The sequence below is a fragment of the Orycteropus afer genome, unplaced genomic scaffold (assembly GCF_000298275.1).
Source record: "Orycteropus afer afer isolate SDZICR_OR568_19922 unplaced genomic scaffold, OryAfe1.0 scaffold00071, whole genome shotgun sequence".
NCBI classification, from domain to species: Eukaryota; Metazoa; Chordata; class Mammalia; order Tubulidentata; family Orycteropodidae; genus Orycteropus; species Orycteropus afer.
The window spans coordinates 6743549-6764589 of NW_006921658.1; the positions used below are offsets into that span (position 1 = coordinate 6743549).

The 21041-nt window shown below is 38.2% G+C and overlaps 1 protein-coding gene across 1 annotated transcript in view; it reads right to left on the minus strand.

Annotated features, from left to right (window-relative positions):
• Window positions 1-14421, minus strand: part of LOC103196938 (glutamyl aminopeptidase) — a 115906-nt gene extending 101485 nt beyond the window's left edge. The window contains exon 1 of the mRNA XM_007940781.1: window positions 13781-14421. Within this exon, the coding sequence (XP_007938972.1) occupies window positions 13781-14421 (641 nt within the window). The remainder of the gene's footprint in view (window positions 1-13780) is intronic.
• Window positions 14422-21041: the final 6620 nt, after the last annotated feature.

Sequence of the window (21041 nt, forward strand, 5' to 3'; positions counted from 1 at the left end):
TGATCTTTGACAAAGGGCCAAAATCCATTAAATAGGGAAGAGAATGTTTAATAAATGGTGCTGGCAAAACTGGATATCCATTTGCAGAAAAATGAAACAAGATCTGTACCTCACACTATACACAAAAACTAACTCCAGATTTATCAAAGACTTAAATGTGAAACCTAAAACTATAAAGTTCCTCAAGGAAAAACTAGGGACAAAACCGGCATATAACAACAACACAATATATGGCAGAAATAGACTATCAAGCATAACCCAAAATGCACAAACAGTGGAAGAGAAACTAGATGAATGGGATCTTCTAAAAATTTAATTTTTATGTGCTTCCAAAACTTTTCCAAGAGTCAAAAGAGAACCTACTGATTGGGAAAAAATATCTGGCAATGACATATCTGACAAGGGACTTATCTCTAGAATTTATTGAAAACTCCAACACCTCACTAACAAAAAGACAAATAATCCAATTAAAAAATGAGCAGAAGACGTGAATAGACACTTCACCTCAGAAGACTGAAGAAGGATATTCAGGTGGCCATCAAACATATGAAGAAATGCTCACAATCATTAGACATTAGAGAGATGCAGATGAGAACAACAGTGAGATACCATCTTGCCCCAGAACTAGTAGCAAAGTTCAATAAGACAGAAAATAACAAATGCTTGTGAGGATGTGGAGAGACTGGGACTCTGATACACTGCTGGTGGGACTGTCAAATGGTACAGCCACCATGGAAAGCAGTATTGTGATTCCTTAAAAGGTGGAATTAGAAATATCATTTGACCCAGCCATTCCATTACTAGGTATATATCCTAAAGAAGTGAAAGCCATGATAAGAACAGACATATGCACATCCATGTTCATCACAGCACTATTTACAATAGCCAAAAGATGGAAACAACCTAGATGTCCATCAACTGAAGAACCAAACTGTGTTACATACACACAATGGAATACTATGCAATGCTAAAGAATAATGTAGACTCTGCAAAACACCGCATAACATGGATGAACTTGGAGGACATTATGCTGAGTGAAATATGTCAATCACAGAAGGACAAATATTGTACTAGTCCGTTATTGTGAAAGTCAAGGCAAGGTTTAGTTATGGAAGGAAATTTTCTTTGTTGGTTACTAGGGGTGGGAGAGGAGGGTAGGGAACACTGTTAGATAGGTAGAGACAAGTATTGATTTGGGTGAAGAGAAGGGCAATGTACCAACTGTGAGTGATCGCCATGGTGGCATTGAGGAAGAGGAAGACATAGAGAGGTACATGGGAGGTGCAGACAACAAAGATGAACCCTTTTGCACATACAGTACTGCATTGTCAGTGAAGTCAAATATGGGTATATGGGTGATAGATGGATGGACAGGCTGAACTATTAGGTATGTCTATGCGGCTATGGCGGTTCAAACCCACTAGCCACTCCTCGGAAGGAAGATGGGGCAATCTACTTCCATAGTGATACTGACTCGGAAACCCAAGGAGGGGTCACTATGAGTTGGGTCTGACTCGATGGCACATAACAACAACAACATGCAGCTGTGGAGTGTGCCCAAGACCATGTATATGGTTGGCAGACAATGGTTCTACAAGTGTGTTTTATGTTCTGTAAGAATTCCCAGCTGTATAGTAGAGCTGACAAGGGACAAGATTGTAGTCACTTTTTGGTTACAGCCAGCTACCCAGTGGGAGTGAGTAGCTGAACTTATGGAATCAGGACCATAGTCATAGGGGACATCAAAATCAATTGGCTTACCATATTACACAAAACATTATTTCACCTCCTACTTTGTCGAGTAGTGACTGGGATCTTAAAAGCTTGTAAGCAGCCAGCTAGATGCAATGATGGGTCTCTCTTTGTCCAGAGCAAAGAAGAATGAAGAAAACCAAAGATTGATGGAAACAATTAGTCTAAGCAACTTGTACACCATGCGATCCTCAGTGTATACGACTATGAAACCAGAAGAACTAGATGGTGCCTGGTTACCACTGTCAACCACTCACAGGAGGATCTATGTAGGAGGTCCTGGATAAAGACCGAGAACAATGTGGAACAAAACTCAAAGTCATTTGGGAAAAAAAAAAAAAAAAGGTGTGGAGGTACCAGGTTTGCTGGTCTAATAGAGCCTGGTGGAACCACTGAGACTATGGCCCCTAGCTGACGTTCAGGTCTGGAACTGAACCCATACCTATGGCTTCCAGCCAAGCAAAAGACAGGCATATGAGTTGAACATTTACCTGAGGTAGATACACGCCTTGGAGAGCACAATCTTGGGAGAAAGAAGAGTGGTTTATGCTCAGACATAGGTCAAGGGGCAAGAGTGCATGGAGGAAAGGACACAGGGAAGAGGTAACTATTGGAAGGAAGTGGGAGGGGAGCTGTTGCATTGGGGTAAATTGCAGTCAATGCCATGAGACAAAGTGTATGTGAACTGATGTATGGAAAGTGAATTTGCTCTGTAAACTTTCAACCAAATCACAATTAAAAAAAAAAAAAGAATTTTCATTTTATTTTGGCTCAAGAAAGCATGTCATACATTGTTGTTGTTGTTATTTGCCATCGAGTCAGACCCGACTCGTAGCGACCCCTCCTTGGGTTTCCAAGGCAGTATCATTATGGAAGTAGATTGCCCAACCTTCCTTCCTTTTACCTCAAAAGTAGTAAGTCATTTGCCAACAATCACTTTCAAGAAATTAAAATATTATTATTATTTTTAAATTCTGGATATAAAAATTTTTTCCTTAAATCTCTGTCAAGAAAACTAATTGATATATAAATAGATGAAAGAGGAAAACTAGCTGCCTTACAGGGAAGTGATTATTGAGGGAAGGAATTTTCTGGGGTGACTGAAAAATTTTGTATCTTAACAAATGTTGTGAGGTACAAAGTTGTGTGCATTTTGTCAAAATTCACAGAATTATCTCCATCATATTTGTGCATTACAACACATATGTTTTACCTAAACATAACTATAAAAAAATTGAACCCCATCTAGAAAGTAGGTTTATCTTTTTTGCAGCCATATGGAATAGGAGTTGTGCAACAACCTCTCTGTATTCTGGGCTTGAGCAAATGAGAAAAATATGTTGAAGACAGTGGAAGCTAGCCTTCTCACAGCTGGGGAAGGGAGTTATAAATTTGGAAAAGGGGAAGACCAGAATGTACCCTGTGTTATTGAACTGTAATGGCAGGTGCCAGTGTGAATTCAATTATTTTTAATACAGATAAAGATAGATGGATACAGAAACATGCATATAGAGGCATATATTTCCTAGCTCTGTTCATTGAGAGGGACCAGAAGTAATGAAAAACTAGTAGCAATGAGCACAGTTAGTTCCCAGATTTTGAATTCTAAATACCATCTCCCCTAAAGGGAACCAAACCTTCTTTGAGAAGGGGCTGATTCTAGGTCTGGGGCAGAAAAAGTACAAGATGATCCTGGGACATCTTACTGTGTCCCAAATGAAGAAAGCCCTAAAAACAAATCATAGAAACAGGTCAAAAGGACACAGGAGCCAGTCTGAGGGGACTATTATCAGCCATATCCACTAGCCACTCCTTGGAAGAAAGGTTGGGCAATCTACATCTGTAGTGACACTGCCTCGGAAACCCAAGGAGGGGTCACTATGAGTTGGGTCCGACTTAATGGCACATAACAACAATAACAACAAGGGAGTTTGAACACCAAAATAAATAATAGGACTATAACCCACGGAATAAATAAGAATCCATGCATCTTTACTGATATTTTTAAAAAAAGAATGATAATTACACGGGAGAGAAAAGAAAGCCCTTCCTTATAGTAGACTGTCTGATAATTATTTTAGAAGAAATGATGGATTTGGAAAATCAACAGTGGATGCCAAAACAAGTGGGTGAAAAGTTGATCTGGAAAGGGTATTACATAGTTAAAAAAAAAAAAATCTCTCTGAAGATTGTTAAAAAGGACAACAAATGTAACTTTATAGTGGAGAAACCTGTTGAATACCACCTTAATCAAGTGAGCAAAGCTCACAAACTACTATGATGTGTCTCCTCATGTGATTTCTCTGGGATACAATATCACTTCTGTGATATTCTAGGCAAAAAATCCTTAACTTACATTTTTAAATCAAGAGGAGAGTCACACAAACTAAAATTTAGGGATAGTCTCATAATAACTGGCCTGAATTCTTCCAACATGTCAAGGTAGATAAAGACAAAGAAAGGCTAAGGGACTGTTGCAGTTTAAAGGTATCTATAAAGGCATGGCAACTAAATGTGTGATTCCAGAATGAATACTGGACTGGAAAAAGTAGCTAAAAAGATCAGTATTTGTTAATTGATAGAATTTGATTATAGACTGTGGAATAGATAATACTATTGCATCAATGCTCGATTTCCTGATTTTGATAACTGTACTGTGCTTACAAGGGGCCAGTGGTGGTTCAGTGGTAGAATTTTCACCTCCCATGCAGGAGATCTGGGTTCAATTCCTGGCCAATGCACTTCATGCATAGCCACCGCTCATCTGTCCCTGGAGGCTTGCATGTTGCTATGGTGCTTAACAGGCTTCAGCAGAGCTTCCACACTAAGACAGACTAGGAAGAACTGCCTGGTGATTACTTTCAAAAATTAGCCAGTGAAAACAATCTGCTCCCATTGTGCATAGGGTCACCATTAGCTGGGGGTCAATTCAAAAGCAGCTGCCAAGAACAACAACTGTGGTTATGTTAGAGAATGATTCTGTTCTTAAATAATATGTAGCGAACATTAAGGGGTAAAGGAAAACGATATCTCAACTTACTCACTAGAGTTAGAGAGAGAGCCACACAGGTCGAGATAGAAAGGAGATGAGACAAAATGCAAACAACTGTGAATCTGGGTTAAGTGTTTCTAGGAGGTCCTGTACTATTCTTGCAACTTTTGTTTAAGTTTGAAATTATTTCAAAATTAAAAGTTAGCCAAAAAAAAAAAAAAAAAAGCCTCATCCAAGAATTTATTCTTCAATGGAATAATTAACTGATAAATTTTGTCACATTAACAATTTAATCAACTGTAGTTTCTAATACCTTGCAGATTGTGGTGAATTGGAAATGTATCAGCATATAGAGAAACCTATAGGCTTTCCCAGGACATTGAGGTTGCATGATAAACTCCACCAAGCTTCAACTCCATGTTTAGTCAGCTGCTTTTGTCTTCTGGATTATTTCTTCCAGAGGCAGAGGAAAAATCACTCCCAGCAAGAATGTCTCAACTTAGTTACACCTCAGAAAAAAGCCAGCTAACTAATTTGGCAGTATGAGTTTGTATGTGTGCCTACGTGTGTGGGAGGTGAGGGTGAGAAGGGAGTGGAATTACATTTTCCTAAGCAATATCATAGAAAATTGGGCACATTTTCAAATATTCTGTTCCACTATTTACTCTATGCTAAAGCACATGTAATCCCTGAACACCCAGGACAAAGAAGAAATTCCAATCTTTTCCTCATCTTCTCTTTAGGGGAAGTTCTGCTTGATTCAAGGCAAACATTGTCTTCCTCAATAAGAGTATCCCTGAGTTTACCTTTGCAAATGGCATACTGTTGAAGGTAGCTCTTAGTGGTATGTTTGGTTGGCAGTGAATGTTAATCACAGCAAATCCAGGTCATTCATGTGATCTAGACTTACATTGCTATAGGTTAAGTGACACCCATCAACCAGAAAAGCCATAATATCTGTTTCTTTTTTTAAAATGCAGAGTCAATATGATTTTAGGGGGAAAACCCACTTTTAAGAGTAAAAAAAAAAAAAAAATCCTGTTTAAATCCTGCATCTGTCCCTTAACTGTGATCACTAAATGTCCTGATGTTTAGTGTCCTCATCTTTAAAGCATGGTTACCAGAACATGCCTCGTCTCATCACAGGTTTATGATGGTGGGGATGGGGGAAAGGGAATCACATGTAGTAATAGAATTTAAATTCCCTTGAAATTTATGTAACAAGACTAAAATACACCTTATTCTACTTTAGAATTATATTAAAAGTGCTTTTAACATAGCACTTTTCACAATGTAAAGACTTTAAAATTCCATCATTCGACTGGAATATCTGTCACGGAGCAAAGCTACTTTGATTTTATTGCAAATATTTAAACATTTTATATGGCCTATGACGGTCAGTCATTTTTCTTACAAACTCCTGAGTAACTCAAGAACCTTATTTATATCTACCACAACCACCAAAAGGTGCTGTGGAGTTGATTCCAACTCATGGCGACCCCATGTGTGTCAGAGCAGAACCCTCCATAGGGCTTTCCATGGCTGATTTCTCAGAAGTAGATCACCAGGACTTTCTTCCAGGGCATCTCTGGTTGGACTCGAACAGACAATCGTATATACAACACACACAATGCAGGGAGTCCTCCTATTTATATAGTATATGTTAAATTACATTTATAGTCACTAACATTTCTAAAATGTGCAAATTTGAAGAGTATATGAGATAATAATGCAAAACAATTTTAGATCACAATTTCTTTAGGAAAGTTTTATTCAGTGATTGAAACTCTTTTTTAATCAGATTGTGTTGCAAATTAATGGAAAAAGCCTGGCTAATTGCTCAATATGTTCAGCAGAGACTCCTGAGTATAACCTGAATAATGATCACACCAGGCAAAATGTGCTGAGGAAAACACTTTTCCATAGGGGCTTTTCTACACTATGTTAATAAGTCACTTACTAGATGTAGCACATTAAAAAACAAATTCTATGTAGCTTATTAATTTACAAAAAGAAGAACATGCATGAGAACAAGGTGACTTTAGAGGAGACTGAAGGGAGAGGAGGTGATGCGAGTCACAGCTCAGTTCACTCAGAATCAACTTAAGAACAAACAACACAAACTGAACTGATTATCTCATAAATCATCTGGCATACTGTTTCCACTGAAGAATCTCAGGCTATATTCAGCCCTTTAATAATGTAGGCCTACAAAATAAGCAGCAAGGCCTGGGTGGAAATCTTACACTAAGGGCTGCTGATAGAGGCAGTGACAATCAAATCTTTACAGACTAAATAAAGGGTTCTGGAATTGCCTAAGGCATTTGACTGCTAACGAGAAGGCTGGCGGTTCAAACCCACCAGCTGCTCCTCAGATGGAAGATGGGGCAATCTATTTCTGTAGTGATACTGCCCTGGAAACCCAAGGAGGGGTCGCTATGAGTCACAATTGACTTGACCACAGTGAGTTACAGCTGATCAGTGCAAAACAACCCATCTAGATTATTCTGTTGTTAGTTGCCACTGACTCAGCTTCAACAGATAGTGACCTTATGTTCAGACTCAAACATATTTTTATAGTGGATTGAATGAACCAGATAATGATCTCAACTTTATTTTCCAATTGCTTTTCTTCTATATAGAAGGTATTTAATAATTTACATGTCAAGTAAATTTCCCTTCTCTTCCTTGTTTCTAACATAAAGGATATTACTTAGACTACTGCAACAAGCAGACAAGACTCTTCTTTGTTGATAATGGATATTCTGATAGCTCTCAACATATCAAACTGAAGATATCATGAATAAATTGACATAATCTGAAAACTAAAATTCAAGATCAAAACTACACGTTTCAATATGCCCATTCAAGCATGTGAGGACAGAACACACACACACACACATGTTTAAGATCATCTCACTGTTTTTTTTTTGACATGTTGCCACTAGTCAACTCCTAAATCTTTATAACAAGCCCTAACCTTGTGCTTCAGACTTATTTGTTCAAATGCATACTAGATATTTCTTCCTAGATGTCCTACCAAACCAAAACCAAAACTGTTGCCATTGAGTCAATTCTGACTCATAGCAACCCCCATTGGGTTTCTGAGGCTGTAAACCCTTATAGAAGTAAATTGTCTCATCTTCCTCCTGCAGAGTGGCTGGTGGTTTTGAACCACCAACTTTCAGGTTAGCAGCCAAATGCTGCCACGATCCCACTAGAGCTCCTGAGATGTCTTATAGGCATGTATAATTCAATATGTCAGGGAAAGTCAAACTTGTGATCTTACCTTTCAAATTTATTCATGCTCTTATATTCCAATTTCAATTAAAAATGTAGATTATCACTCAGGTTAGATATCTGGACCATGATAGACTGATAACTTCAAATTACTCTTCTCCATAGTCAATCAATCAGTAAATTCTGACTATTTTGCTTCCAAACTGTTTTCCATATTGTGTTCTCTACTCTCTATCCTCACCCACTGCCCTATCTGGTCCTCATTTTCTGTTTTTTGGACCATTGCAATAATCTCCCATGCATCCCTATGTTCACTTAGCTCTTTCCTTCATCATCCACATCCAAATAGACACTAAGACTCATCAATTTCTCTTTTATCATTCCTGTTGTGGCTAGTTTTCCTTTTCTTTCCTATGGTTTTTCCAGACTTCTCTCTAGCTAACCTCTTCATAGAAACTTCTTTTTACTGTTGGTAGTTGCCACTGACTCAGCTTCAACAGATGGTGACCTTATGTTCAACAGGACAAAACGTTGCCTGGTCCTGAGGTACCTTCGTGATCACTGGTATATTTGCACTGATATTGCAGTACTATATCAAGAAATGTTCTTGTTGTGATCCATAAGCTTTTCCACTGGGTAATTTTCAGAAGTAGATTGCCAGGCTATTCTGCCTACTCTTAGTGTAGAAGTTTCTTTGAAACTTGTTTCAAGGTGGACTGAATGAACCAGATAATGATCTCAACTTTATTCTCCAATTGCATTTCTTTCCTGTTGATATTTGAAATACCAGTGGCAGTACTTCCAACATCAGCACAATGTGCAAGCTACCACAGGACGACAAACTGACCGGTGGGTGGTGGGAACCTTTCCTACAAATTGATTTTTTTGTTCTCATTGTTTTTCTGACTTAGGGGTCTTTGTTTTTGACTGTTTTTACTTTCTTTCTTGCCTCTGCCTACTGAAATCCTGCTATAATATCTGTATTCAATGAAATCCTACCAACACTATGAATAACACTCTGAATACTCAAAATAGAAATGATCTTTCTCTTTTTAAAATTCTTGTACTTCCTGTCAATTCCAATGATTCTCAGTCTTTCAAGTCTGAAGACTACATTCCTAAATCAAAAAAAGACTTTACAAACACCCTCTTCCCGTTCTCAGGGGTATGGTGAAAAAGAATTAAGGGGGATTTTCTACCCTGGGTGGGGAGGTAGAAATGTCATTGGTGGATAAGAACTCTTATATGGGAAAGGGTTGTGATGAAGTGTCCTCTCCCACCATGTACCAGAGGACACAAGTTTTATAAGAACCCATGAGAAAATGTTTCTGTTTATTCACTCAGCATAATTTGAGTGGGAAGCAGTAAGCAAGAAAGACACGCCTCCTATCAGAGACTGAAGAGAGGCAACATAGTCACACAAAGTTAGAAAACACTACATACTGTAACAGTCTCTTAGACATTCATAATGCACACTATGCAATGAAAGTTTCTGCGAAGTCCAATCATTAAAAAACGAAAACAAAAAATAATGACTGTATTTAGTATTATTCCCCAAACCTGTCCACAGAACTCCCTCTCCTAGTTTTGGAGCAGTGGTTAAGAGCTCGACCACTAAACAGAAGGTTGATGGTTGGAACCTACCAGCCACTCCATAGGAGAAGATATGGCAGTCAACTTTTGTAACAATTCCAAACCAAAAAGCAAACCCATAGCTGTTGAATCAATTCTGATTCATGTTGTTGTTGTTGTTGTTTTGCCGTCGAGTCGGCCCTGACTCATAGCGACCCCTCCTTGGGTTTCCGAGGCAGTATCACTACGGAAGTAGGATTGCCCAACCTTCCTTCCGAGGAGTGGCTGGTGGGTTTGAACCGCCAGCCTTCTGGTGAGCAGTCAAGTGCCTTAGGCACTATGCTACCAGAGCTCCTGACTCATAGCAACCCTTATTGGATTGCTGAGATGGTAAATCTTTAGGGAAGTAGATTGCCCTGCCTTCCTTCTGTAGAGTGGCTGGTGGGTTTGAACCACCACACTTCTGGTTAACAGTTAAATGCTTTAGGCACTGTGCCACCAGAACTCCTCTCCACAATAATTACAACCTTAGAAACTATGGGGCAGTTATATTCTGTCCTGTAAGGTCACTGTGAATTGAAGTCAACTCAGTGGTAATGGGTTTTTGTTCTGGTATCTACTGAGACTTCAGGCATTAGAGCTCTGTGGAACATATTTCAGGAAATGCCACGTAAAAGCAGTTCAAAGGCCTAAGAAGAAATATAGAATCTTGGAAGGAAAAAAATATATAATTTGGAGATTTGAGCAGAAGGGAATTCTGGCTGGGAAGAAAACTTGGAATTCTAGATCAGCCATGGTGAGGAAGAACAAATAGATGTGGTACTATGGGCAGCAGAACATCCCAAAGGTTTTAATCTTTTTAAGTGTTTTTTTTTTTTTTTTCAACTTTAAGTAATGGACCAAGGAGTAGGAAGAGTAGGAATCAATAAAGGAAGAGTAACTCTTAAGTTTCTCAAGCTTTTCCTCCCAAACCTCATTATAGCTCTGTCACCAGTGAGACAAAGTGCTTACTGTTGCTTGGGAACGCTAAACTGGCTCCATCTTGTTCTCCACCTCTCCATTTGCCTTTCAGTCTTGAGGGAAGGAACCTTAGGTACTTTCCTCCTCTTTAAGTACCAGTCTTGGCTGTATTTGCAAAAACCATGTTATTTTGGTTATTACTGAATGCAATCACATTTCGTTTACATTGTGGTTGCAACTTTAATGTTCTACACTGCCAGTACTCAGTCGTGGAGTTAAATTTTACATTAAATCAGAAAATATCATTTTGGCTACATATGCAAAATATATTGCTATGATGCTGTTCAAAAGTACAAGAATTTTTACTTACATGAATGTTATATGTTATGAAGCTCAGGATACAGTCTGAAAGAATGGACACTCAGTGAGCTCACTCTTGCAGCCCTTGTGTGGACCCTGCAGATGAGGAGCTCTGTAGGCCTGCACTGTCAAAATGTTATTCACAGACTTGAAAATTAGCATACTGCACTTTTCTCATGGGCTCTATTTCATGACAAGAAAAACAAAACGTATTCCATTTAGCCTAAATGAAGTATGTGTCAAAATTATTCCACAACTGTGTGTGTAGTAAAGAGCTGACAGTATCTTGCATAATGCCACTGTCTCAACTGCTACCAATGAAAATGAAAGAACTAACGAATGCCAGTCCTCAATGAGATCCAAACTGAACAGTACCTTCCTTGCCAATCTTTCTGTTGCTTAGTATATTCTGACCAACAGCTGAAGCAGCTGAGTTCAGAAAGTCAGTTCTCGGGTATATATTTTACAGGAAAATTAACTGGTACAGTCAAATAAACCAGAGTCAGACTGAATAATGTATATTTTAGTATAGAATACTTTTGGAAAATTACAAAATAGATAACAATTTTATTAATGAAATCTTGTTTCATTTTTTTTGGCCTTCCTATAGGAGCTCTAAAAAAAAAATGAAATAAGATTTCATTAATAACAACAACAACAACATAGGAGCTCTGGTGGCATACTGCCTAAGGCACTCGACTGCTAACCAGAAGGTTGGTGGTTCAAACCCACCAGCCACTCCTTGGAAGGAAGATTGGACAATCTACTGACATAGTGATACCACCTTGGAAACCCAAGGAGGGGTCTCTATGAGTCAGAGACGACTTGACAGCACATAATAACAACAATAATGCATAAGATGTAAAAGGAGCCTTGGTTGCTCAGTGGTTAAGCGTTCAGCTGCTAACCAAATTGTCAGTGGTTTGAACCCACCAGCTGTTCCTCACGAGAAAAAGGCAGCAATCTGCTTTGGTAAATATTTACAGCCTTGGAAACCCTATGCTGCAGTTCTACTCTGTTCTATCAGATTGCTGTGAGTTGGACTCTACTTGATGGCAATGAATTTAAAGTGATAGAGTGTAAAATTTTTATAAAATTTTGATTCTTTTGTTAGATGAAATTTGTATTGTTTTCACAACCTCACAAGCAGTTTTAAAATAATTCAAAAGTTTCGACTCATTTTCACTTTACATGAATGAATTTTATGTCCTTAAGTTGAATATTCTTCAGAATATTATGCCTTTTCCTCTTAACAAATTGGCAAACACATTTAAATAAAGCATTTCACTGTTAGTAAGGCTCATAGAAATGGGAACTATATATATGTAGCTAAATTACTACTTGATTGCCTTAAAAATATTAGAATATACATTAACATGTTCATTGTAGTTACTACTGGGTGGTAGAATTATTTATAGGTTCTTTTGATTTTCCTTTTTTATAATTTTCTATACTTTCAATATTTATAACTTTTATACACAGAAAAGAGCTCTAGTGGTGTAGTGCCTAAGGCATTTGACTGCTAACCAGAAGGTTGGCGGTTAAAACCCACCAGCCACCCTGTGGAAGGAAGACTGGGCAATCTACTTTCCGTAAAGATTTACCACCTTAGAAACCCAAAGAGGGTCACCATGAGTTGGAATTGACTTGATGGCAGTGAATTTGGTTTGGTTTTGGTATAAACAGAAAAAATACTTAAGCATTAAAAAGGATTGTTTTATTGCCAGTGATATTGAGACAAAGCATCTTTATGTCCACCACCCCTCCAAATATTTTCTTCAACTACCATTGCCACTCAACTTATTAGTGTGCATTAAACACTAATTACATTATAGTCACAATAATACAGGGATATTTAAACATTTCTTTTAATTCAGAAGTTTGACATTGAACAGGAAGAGGTTTGATGGAACGGTTTTCTTTGCTTTATGAGATGCCCAAAGCAGCATACAAAAGGGATAATCAGAGGGCTTGCCACAGACTCCTATATCTGAACTCTGACATTAGCGTCCTCGACCACTATCTGTTCACAATCTAGTGGGCAAAGGTTGAAACAGTTTTAAGTCTAGTCACAGCTCAGGTGTAGCTCTCACTCCTGATGCAAGGTCCACTTCCACAGTGTAATGGAGTTTTGAGCTCAGTGAGAGTACATGCCTTTAATATTATATGTATATGTACACAAACCTCTCAGTTTCTCATTTCTGCTTAAAGGACTGTGGTCAGGAAAAATATTTGTGTGTACTTAATTATTTAATATGTCTTTCATATTGCAAAAGGGCTGTGCATTACTGCATTGTGGACAACAAGTCGAGAGATTTATCAGTGGTGCTGCCACACTTACTTGTGAATTCAATGAGTATTCATTGAAAGCCTATGTGTAAAGCAGGGTGCTGGCCATATATGAGAAATAAGACACTGTCCTGCTTTCCTTCCTAGGGAAAAATGCATGAAAATTCCTTGGAGTTCATGTAATCATTCATTATCTCTCTTCTCCAATGCAACAGCTAAAATAATAATTGACATTTACCAACTTTTCATTTAAATTTAGTGCAATATCATTTAAGAGTTCTTTTTTCAAATCCTTGCCATATAGTCCAAGAAAACTGGAGGCTTAATGCAACTATTAAGAAGAAGGTGTGGTCTACTATTATTTCTCCAATTGGAATATAAGACACTAATTTTTGACTCAATGCAGACCACTCACAACTTTCAAACTTTATAATGGGTTTGAAAACATAACAGGGCAAGAATTTTTTGCTTCCCAGATGAACGTGCAGAATTGAAACCAAGTAGAGATAAAGATCAGGCTAGGAAACTAATTAAAAGATAGAGAGTGAAAAAGAAAGGGAAAGAAATGAAGAGCAGATATGAGTTTAGGAGAAGTAAAGCCAAATTAATATTTACTTGATTTCTCCTTTCTCCATGTATGTCGTTTTGTAAAACCCCACGAGGGAGCCGTTCAGCCAGCCTGCGAACTCCATGGTCAAGAGGTAGGTACCATCATCACTGCTGGGTGGAAGCTCTGCTTCTGCCTCCACCACCACGTACTCCTGCTTTTTGTACTCAAAACACCTCCTGACTTGCACTTGTTCCCCGGTGGGCTTCTTTAGCACAGGGAGCTGGGTGATTCTTGTCTCCCGGAGGTGCAGCCATAGGTACTGGGTGGGCTTGCTCACATTGATGGAGATGGTCACGCTGCCAGTGTACGTGTCGTCCTCCAACAGGGGCTTCACCTCCAGATCATAGTGCACGGGGCTGATGTAGTCCGGCAACCTGAAATCTTTCCACTCTCCACTTTCATCTTCACTGGCAGGGCAGACCCCCTGGTCTTGTGGAGGAAGAGTGGAAGGTCCAGCTGTGGAAGGATGGTGGGAAGGAGCCAGAGTAGTGCCCTGCCCAGCGTCTCCACTGCAGTCACAGGACCTGGTCAAGCCCACTGAAAGTCCCACTATTAATACTACACCCACCACTACCGCACAGATAATAGCCACATGTTTGGTTTTGATGCAGTAGCTCTTAGAGTCTTCTCTTTCTGCAAAGTTCATTTTTTGTTTTTCAAGGCAAACGTTACACTTAAAAGGATGTTAGATTTAACTAACTAACCTCAGCAGACTTCCTTTTTAAATTGGAAGGAATTCCCTGGTTCGGCAGTCTGTTTTCGCTTTTCCCACACCTCTCTCTGGTTTCTGGTGTCTTTTCCTCTCTCTTCACTTTCTCACCACCCCGCTCAAGGATGTATGCGAAAACAAGGGGGGTGGGAAAGGGGATCCTTGAGAGAGCCGAGCAGGAGGAAGAGAAGAATACTGTTACAGTTCTCTTATAAACAACGCATCCCCACCCTTACTCCTCCTGCACTGGAGTGAGTTAATATAAAACAGGGTTTAGATTATCAGCCAAGGAGGATGATCCTTTGCCAAAGCTCTGTCAGCAGCTTTCAGGGAAAGAGCGTTTGGGAAAGAGGTGTGCTTACGCTAGAAAAACTCAACCTTTGCTACTAGATCTATGACTTCTTCCTGTTGTGCTAGCAATCTCTCTTAACCAAGGGGCTTACCGAATTTCAGCTATTTTACTAGGTGGCATGTCAAAGAAGCCAAGAGTTTTCATTCTTTTTCCTCATATGTGTTATGCAAACATTCAGATTCTATCCTTTGGCAAATTCGTAACCTGGAGTTAGAGGCTAAGAGTAATACATAAATTTGAGGACCAGTAAATATTTGCTGTCCTGGGTACTAGAAGCATCGGAAGGTAACCATAAGTCAATTCATTGATACTTAGGTGAGGAGAGAGGGGGAGATGAAAAAATTAGCCAAAGTAGTGGTAGAGCTAGAAAGCATAAGAAGAGAAAAGAGGGAGAAAGAAAGGAAAAGGATCGAAAGTGGAGAATGAAAAGGAAGGTGTTCTATTTGTCTGTGCAGTTTGCATCTAAGTGAGTCTTTAGTCTTCGGATATGGTAACTCAGGTTTGGAGAAGTTTCTGGGTGTGACAGTTGGTCTATTGGGAGGTTCATTACCAGTACAAACTTACTGCTTCCAAATGACAAAAAACAAAAAACCTCTCACTAATCAGGAGGGAAAGAAATCACAATAATGACCTCCATGTTTATCATTAGCTTAAGCACAGTCACACAAGCCATTTCTAATAATAATAATGCAATGATAGTTACAAAAATTTCAAGAGCTTTTTATAAATGAAGCACTTTATAGAACTTTATAGAAGTTATCATGTAAGCCTTCTGAACAAGAAATTATGATGTCTATTTTAGAGATGTGAAACTGAGGTTTAGAGAGGCTAACTCATTTTCTCAGTCACACAACAGTAAAATAGCAGAATTGGGTTTTGTATCTAGGTTATCTGAGTCTAAAGTCCATATATCTAACTACTACAGTACACTGAGCATCCCTCGTGGTGCAGTGGTTAAAGTGTTTAGCTGTTAACCAAAAGGTTGGTGGTTCAAATTCATCAGCTGCTCTGTGGGAGGAAAATGTGTCAGTCTGCTTCCGTAGAGATTTACAGTCTTGGAAACCCTGTGAGATAGTAAGGTCACCATCAGTTGGAATCAACTCAAACAATGGTAGTGGGTTTTTTGTTTTGTTTATGTACAGTGCTTCATTTTTTGAAGAAAAAAATAGTCAATGGTTAAGTCACTATGAAAAACTTCATCAATCTTTCCCAAAGTGGATGTTAATGGATACACTTGCAGAGCAGACAATGCTGGGTTAGATAAAGTGAAATATATTTTTTCACTATCTTCCAATCTTTCAGCGCTTCCCTACAGTAACATACATTGTGAATGTGCCAGAGAGGGTACAGTATCAAGTAATTTCCACATTTTTTGGTGAGGTACTGTCTTAGTTATCTAGTGTTGCTATAATAGAAATACCTCAAGTGGGGAGGCTTTAACAAACAGAAGTTTATGTTCTCACAGTTCAGGAGGCTAGAAGTCTGCACTGAGGGCTCTGACTCTAGGGGAAGGTGTCTCTGTCAACTGTGAAGGAAGGTCCTTGTCTGGTTCGTTGGAATCTATGTTTTGCTTGCTTTTACTAGCCTACTCTTTTTACATCTCACACGTGATTGGCTTAAAACATACCTTACATTGATATGGCCTCTTACATAACCTTATAGATTATGGGATTACAGGTATAAAGTTTAGGATTTATAACACACATTTTTGGGGACGTATGTTCCATGGAGCATACCCTGATAAATGCTTGCTTAAACTGTTTCAAATTACAAACTAAACAAACAAAAAACAGAATAAAAAACTGTATAAGCAAAAGGGCTGGCTTTACTCTGTAACATTTCCATTGTTTTCCAAAGAATAGTGATAAGAGAAAAAGAATTGAAGGGGAGAGGAATTAGCTTTTCTGAGTTAGAGCTCCATCTTGTATTTATTAATTTCACATTCTGAAGAAATCTTAAAATTTTTGAGATCATAGTGTGTTTAAATTTGGCAAATAAACTTCCTGGATTTTAGCCCTTAAGACCCACTTTTTATTGAAATATCATCTGACATTTCACTAAGCATTTAATGGGTCAACTATCTTGATGTGCTGTTCAGAACTGAAAGGGAAAATGTGGATCAAATTTACATCAACATAATGACTGAAAAATAAAAAGGAAAAGTATTTGGAAGAACATACATAGAATTATGTTGTTACGGAAGGCTTTTTAAAAATTCTTAGATAAGGCAATACACATGAAATCTCTTAAACTTAACCTAGTTTAAAAAGATATTAATCTTATCACCAGGCCCCATGTTTGGAGTAGACTGAACAGAGAAGATAATAGATCTTTGGGATAGAGTGCATTTGAGAAGAGTTGAAAATAGTCACCTGCTTTAAAATAACACTCGTAGTGCCTGAAATTCCACCATAAGAGATTCATTACTTAAGTGGATTTTTCATGGAAAAGAAAACCTTAAATTCATACATGTAAACTATGTGTGTATATAAATTTTGAGTTGAAGGCCCAGATCAAACCATAGCATCTTATTACTATCAACTCATAAGAGCTACCTATATCTGGTGAAGAGTACCATAGCCTGTCAGGATTAGCATATTAGGGTTGCCTAATATGATATAATGGAGCTCTGGTGGTATAGTGGCTAAGGCACATGGCTGCTAACCAAAGGGTTAGTGGTTTGAATCCACTAGCCATTCCACAGAAGAAGGATGAGGCAGTCTGCTTCTGTAAAGATTTATAGCCTTGGCAACTCAATAGGGGTCATCATGAGTCAGAATTGACTCAATGGCAGTGAGTTTTGGAATATAAGGAAGGCTGGTGGCACAGTGTTAAATGCTTGGCTAACAACCAAAAGGTCAGAGATTCAAACTCACCAGCTGCATCACAAGACAAAGATGTGGCAGTCTGCTTTCATAAAGATTTACAGCCTTAAAAACCCTATTCCCATTGCCAACAAGTCGATTCTGACTCACAGCAATCGTCAATGGGTTTCCAAGGTGGTACATCTTCATGGAAATAGATTACCTTCTCTTCCTTCCACAGAGAAACTACTGGGTTTGAACTGCCAACTTTCTGGTTAGCAGTCAAATGCTTTAGGCACTGCTCCACCAGAGCTCCTTTAGAAAACCTGTAGGGCAGTTTTACTCTGATAGGGTTGCTAGGATTCAGAAGCAACTTGATGGCAATGGTAATGTGATACAGGGCACAGTGGTAGTTCAGTGGTAGAATACTTGCCTTCCTTGTGGGAGACTGGGGTTTGACTCCTGGCTAATCTCCTCTTACACAGTCACCACCCATCTGTCAGGGAGGCTTGTGTGTTGCTACGATGCTACACAGGGTTTCATTGGAGCTCCCAGACCATAATGAACTAGGAAGAAAAGCCTGGCAATCTACTTCCCCAACCCCCAGAATCAGCCAATGAAATCCCTACGGATCACAATGGTCTGATCTGAAATTGACTATGGTGATTACATGCTGCAACATTGTATGCAGTTTTTGGTTAATTGTGCAAATAAGATGTACAGAAATAAATAAATAAATAAATAAATAAGGAATGGTCCTAACTGCAGTTCACAGTAACTGGAATATGTTGTAAGTCAGGGACTATCTGTTTGAAAGGTATATATGTAAATCTCTGCTTTTTCTTAGCATGTAGAGATTTTGAAAATATTCAGCGAAGGAAACAAAATAAAACTAAAGGATTTATTGTCTTTGTAATGTTTTTTTTAACTGCTTTTATTCTGGGCTCCCTAATGTGCAATAATACTTTGGTAGAAAGTGGCAGGATATAGAAACAGCAGGAGAAAACTAATAATGATAATAAAGTCTAGATTTTTGTTGTTCTAAGAATATAAAAATTAGCTTTATACATTTTCTCAGTGTACTAAAAGCTGTGTATTCTGAGAGAATTTTAATACTTCCTAAAATACTTAATTTATTCACCATTTCCTTCCAGCCTTTGTAGTCACAGAATTCTTGGCAATGTTTTCTTCTCTCTTTTCTCTCTGCAGAAGTCTAGAAAAGCAGTGTTGGTGTGGGGAAGATAACTCACCCAACATTCTTTTACTCCATCCAAGAGTCTAAGTGAATTATACTAACTATGGTGATTTTTAATCAAGTTTCCCACAAAAATTCTAATAGACCATTCTTTACCTTGTATAATATTACTGTTTTTTTCAGAGAAAAGTCCTGAAATTTTTCATTTTTTATTTATCAGCACTGGCTGTTTTGTTTCAAAATGTCTTTATTACTACATTAATTTTAACAAATAAAGTTGCCTTCAGTTTTTGTTTTTTTTTGGAAGTAAAGACTTGACAATGTTAATATGATCAAAGTCATACATTTGAGTAGCAGGAACATTACTTCTCCTGTTTGTCTTCTTTATTTTCTTGGCAGCTCTTCTATTTTCAGTTCACAATTTTTTTAACATCCTGCCATCAAACATTTATCGAGGGCCACAACGTGACCCAAACCAAAACCCAACCCACTGCCATAGAGTCGAAGCTGACTCATTGCAATCCCATTGGGTTTCCAAGGCAATAAATCTTTACTAAAGTGTATTTGCTCCATCTTCCTTCCGTGGAATGACTGGTGGGTTTGAACTTACAACCTTCTGGTTAGTAGTCAAATGCTTTAGGCACTATGCCACCAGAGCTCCTCCTCAAAATGTGACAGACATTGCAATTCATAGAAAAACAGTAATTAAAAGCACAGATGAAAGTATAATTGCCGGTAGAACAGTCTTTCTCAAGGAGAAAGACTTGGAATGAGAATTGTGGCTTTTTGTACATTAACATACCCTCTTGTGTCACTTACTTCTAATTTTCTGGAAATATGCTTCAGAACTCTGCTTTTGTTCTTCGGGGCATACATAGATGTTGCTCAAGGCTTTAAATGATTTTGATAATTTATTTTACAGTTGCCTTTGCTGTGGAATATTTGTTAACAAGTTTAATAAATTATTTCTTCGGGATTAATTTAGAAGAAGTCATATGTTTTTCTGTATAAATAATATGACTCCCACTGATGTTATTTGAATCATTTCAAACTTATGTCCGATTATATCTGATTTGGAAGCTTTAGCTCTGAATGCTTGTTTTGCCAATAATTTTACAAATCTTGTGCAAAATAACATTATTTCTTAAAAAGAAAGATTTCATTCTACTTGGACCAGCAATCAATGTCTATGGAAGCAGCAGTTGAAATATTGAACAACATATTTTATCAGGAAAATCTACTCCAAAATACCTCTTTCAAATTTTTTAAAAAATGAACATTTTACTTTGATGACTAAAGTGCACCTGACCTTTTTCAAGTGCCTTGTATGCATCTGAAAGCTGGACAATGAAAGAGGAAGACAGAAAGTCTTTTAACTGTGGTATTGGCAGAAAATATCAAATACACCATAGACTGACTGCCAGTGCAGTCTTAGAAGCAATACAAACAGAATGCCTTTTAGAACTGAGGATGGTGAAACTTCAACTTGTTTATTTTGGACATGTCATCTGAAAAGACCAATCACTAGAAAATGACATTATGTTTGGTAAAGTAAATGGTCAGAGAAAATGAGGGAAACCCTTAATGGGATGAACTGACAGCTGTAAACTTATGAAAGATCATGGAGAATGGCACAAGACCATATAGTACTTCATTCTGTGGTATATAAGGCTGCCAGGGAGCTCTGGTGGTGTAGTACCTAAGGCACTTGACTGCTAACCAGAAGGCTGGCAGTCCAAACCCACCAGCCACTCCTCGGAAGGAAGGTTGGGCCATCTACTTCCGTAGAGATACCGTTTCGGAAACCCAAGGAGGGGTTGCTATGAGTCGGAATTGACTTGATGGCAGTGAGTTTGTTTTTTTGGGGGGGTTTTATAAGGCTTCCATGAGGCAGAGACAACTTGATGGCAACTAATGACAACAGCAACAAATTCTTCCTATTTTCCAAATTCTTTGCCTCATTTATTCTACTCTTGTCATTTGGTGGACAAGCTAGTGAATGACTAAATATTCCACTTCGGCATTTTAGACACTTTCCTTTGATGTCTTGCTTTCTACTCATATTTAAAGGGTTTTCAGGTGAATCCTTTATTGTTGGTTCAACTGATATCTTTTGTATATGGGCCTGAGATACTTACATGTATGTTTTGCAAGGGTCTTTGCTTAACCACTTTATTCAGGATTTAAATGTTTATCCACCTGTGAA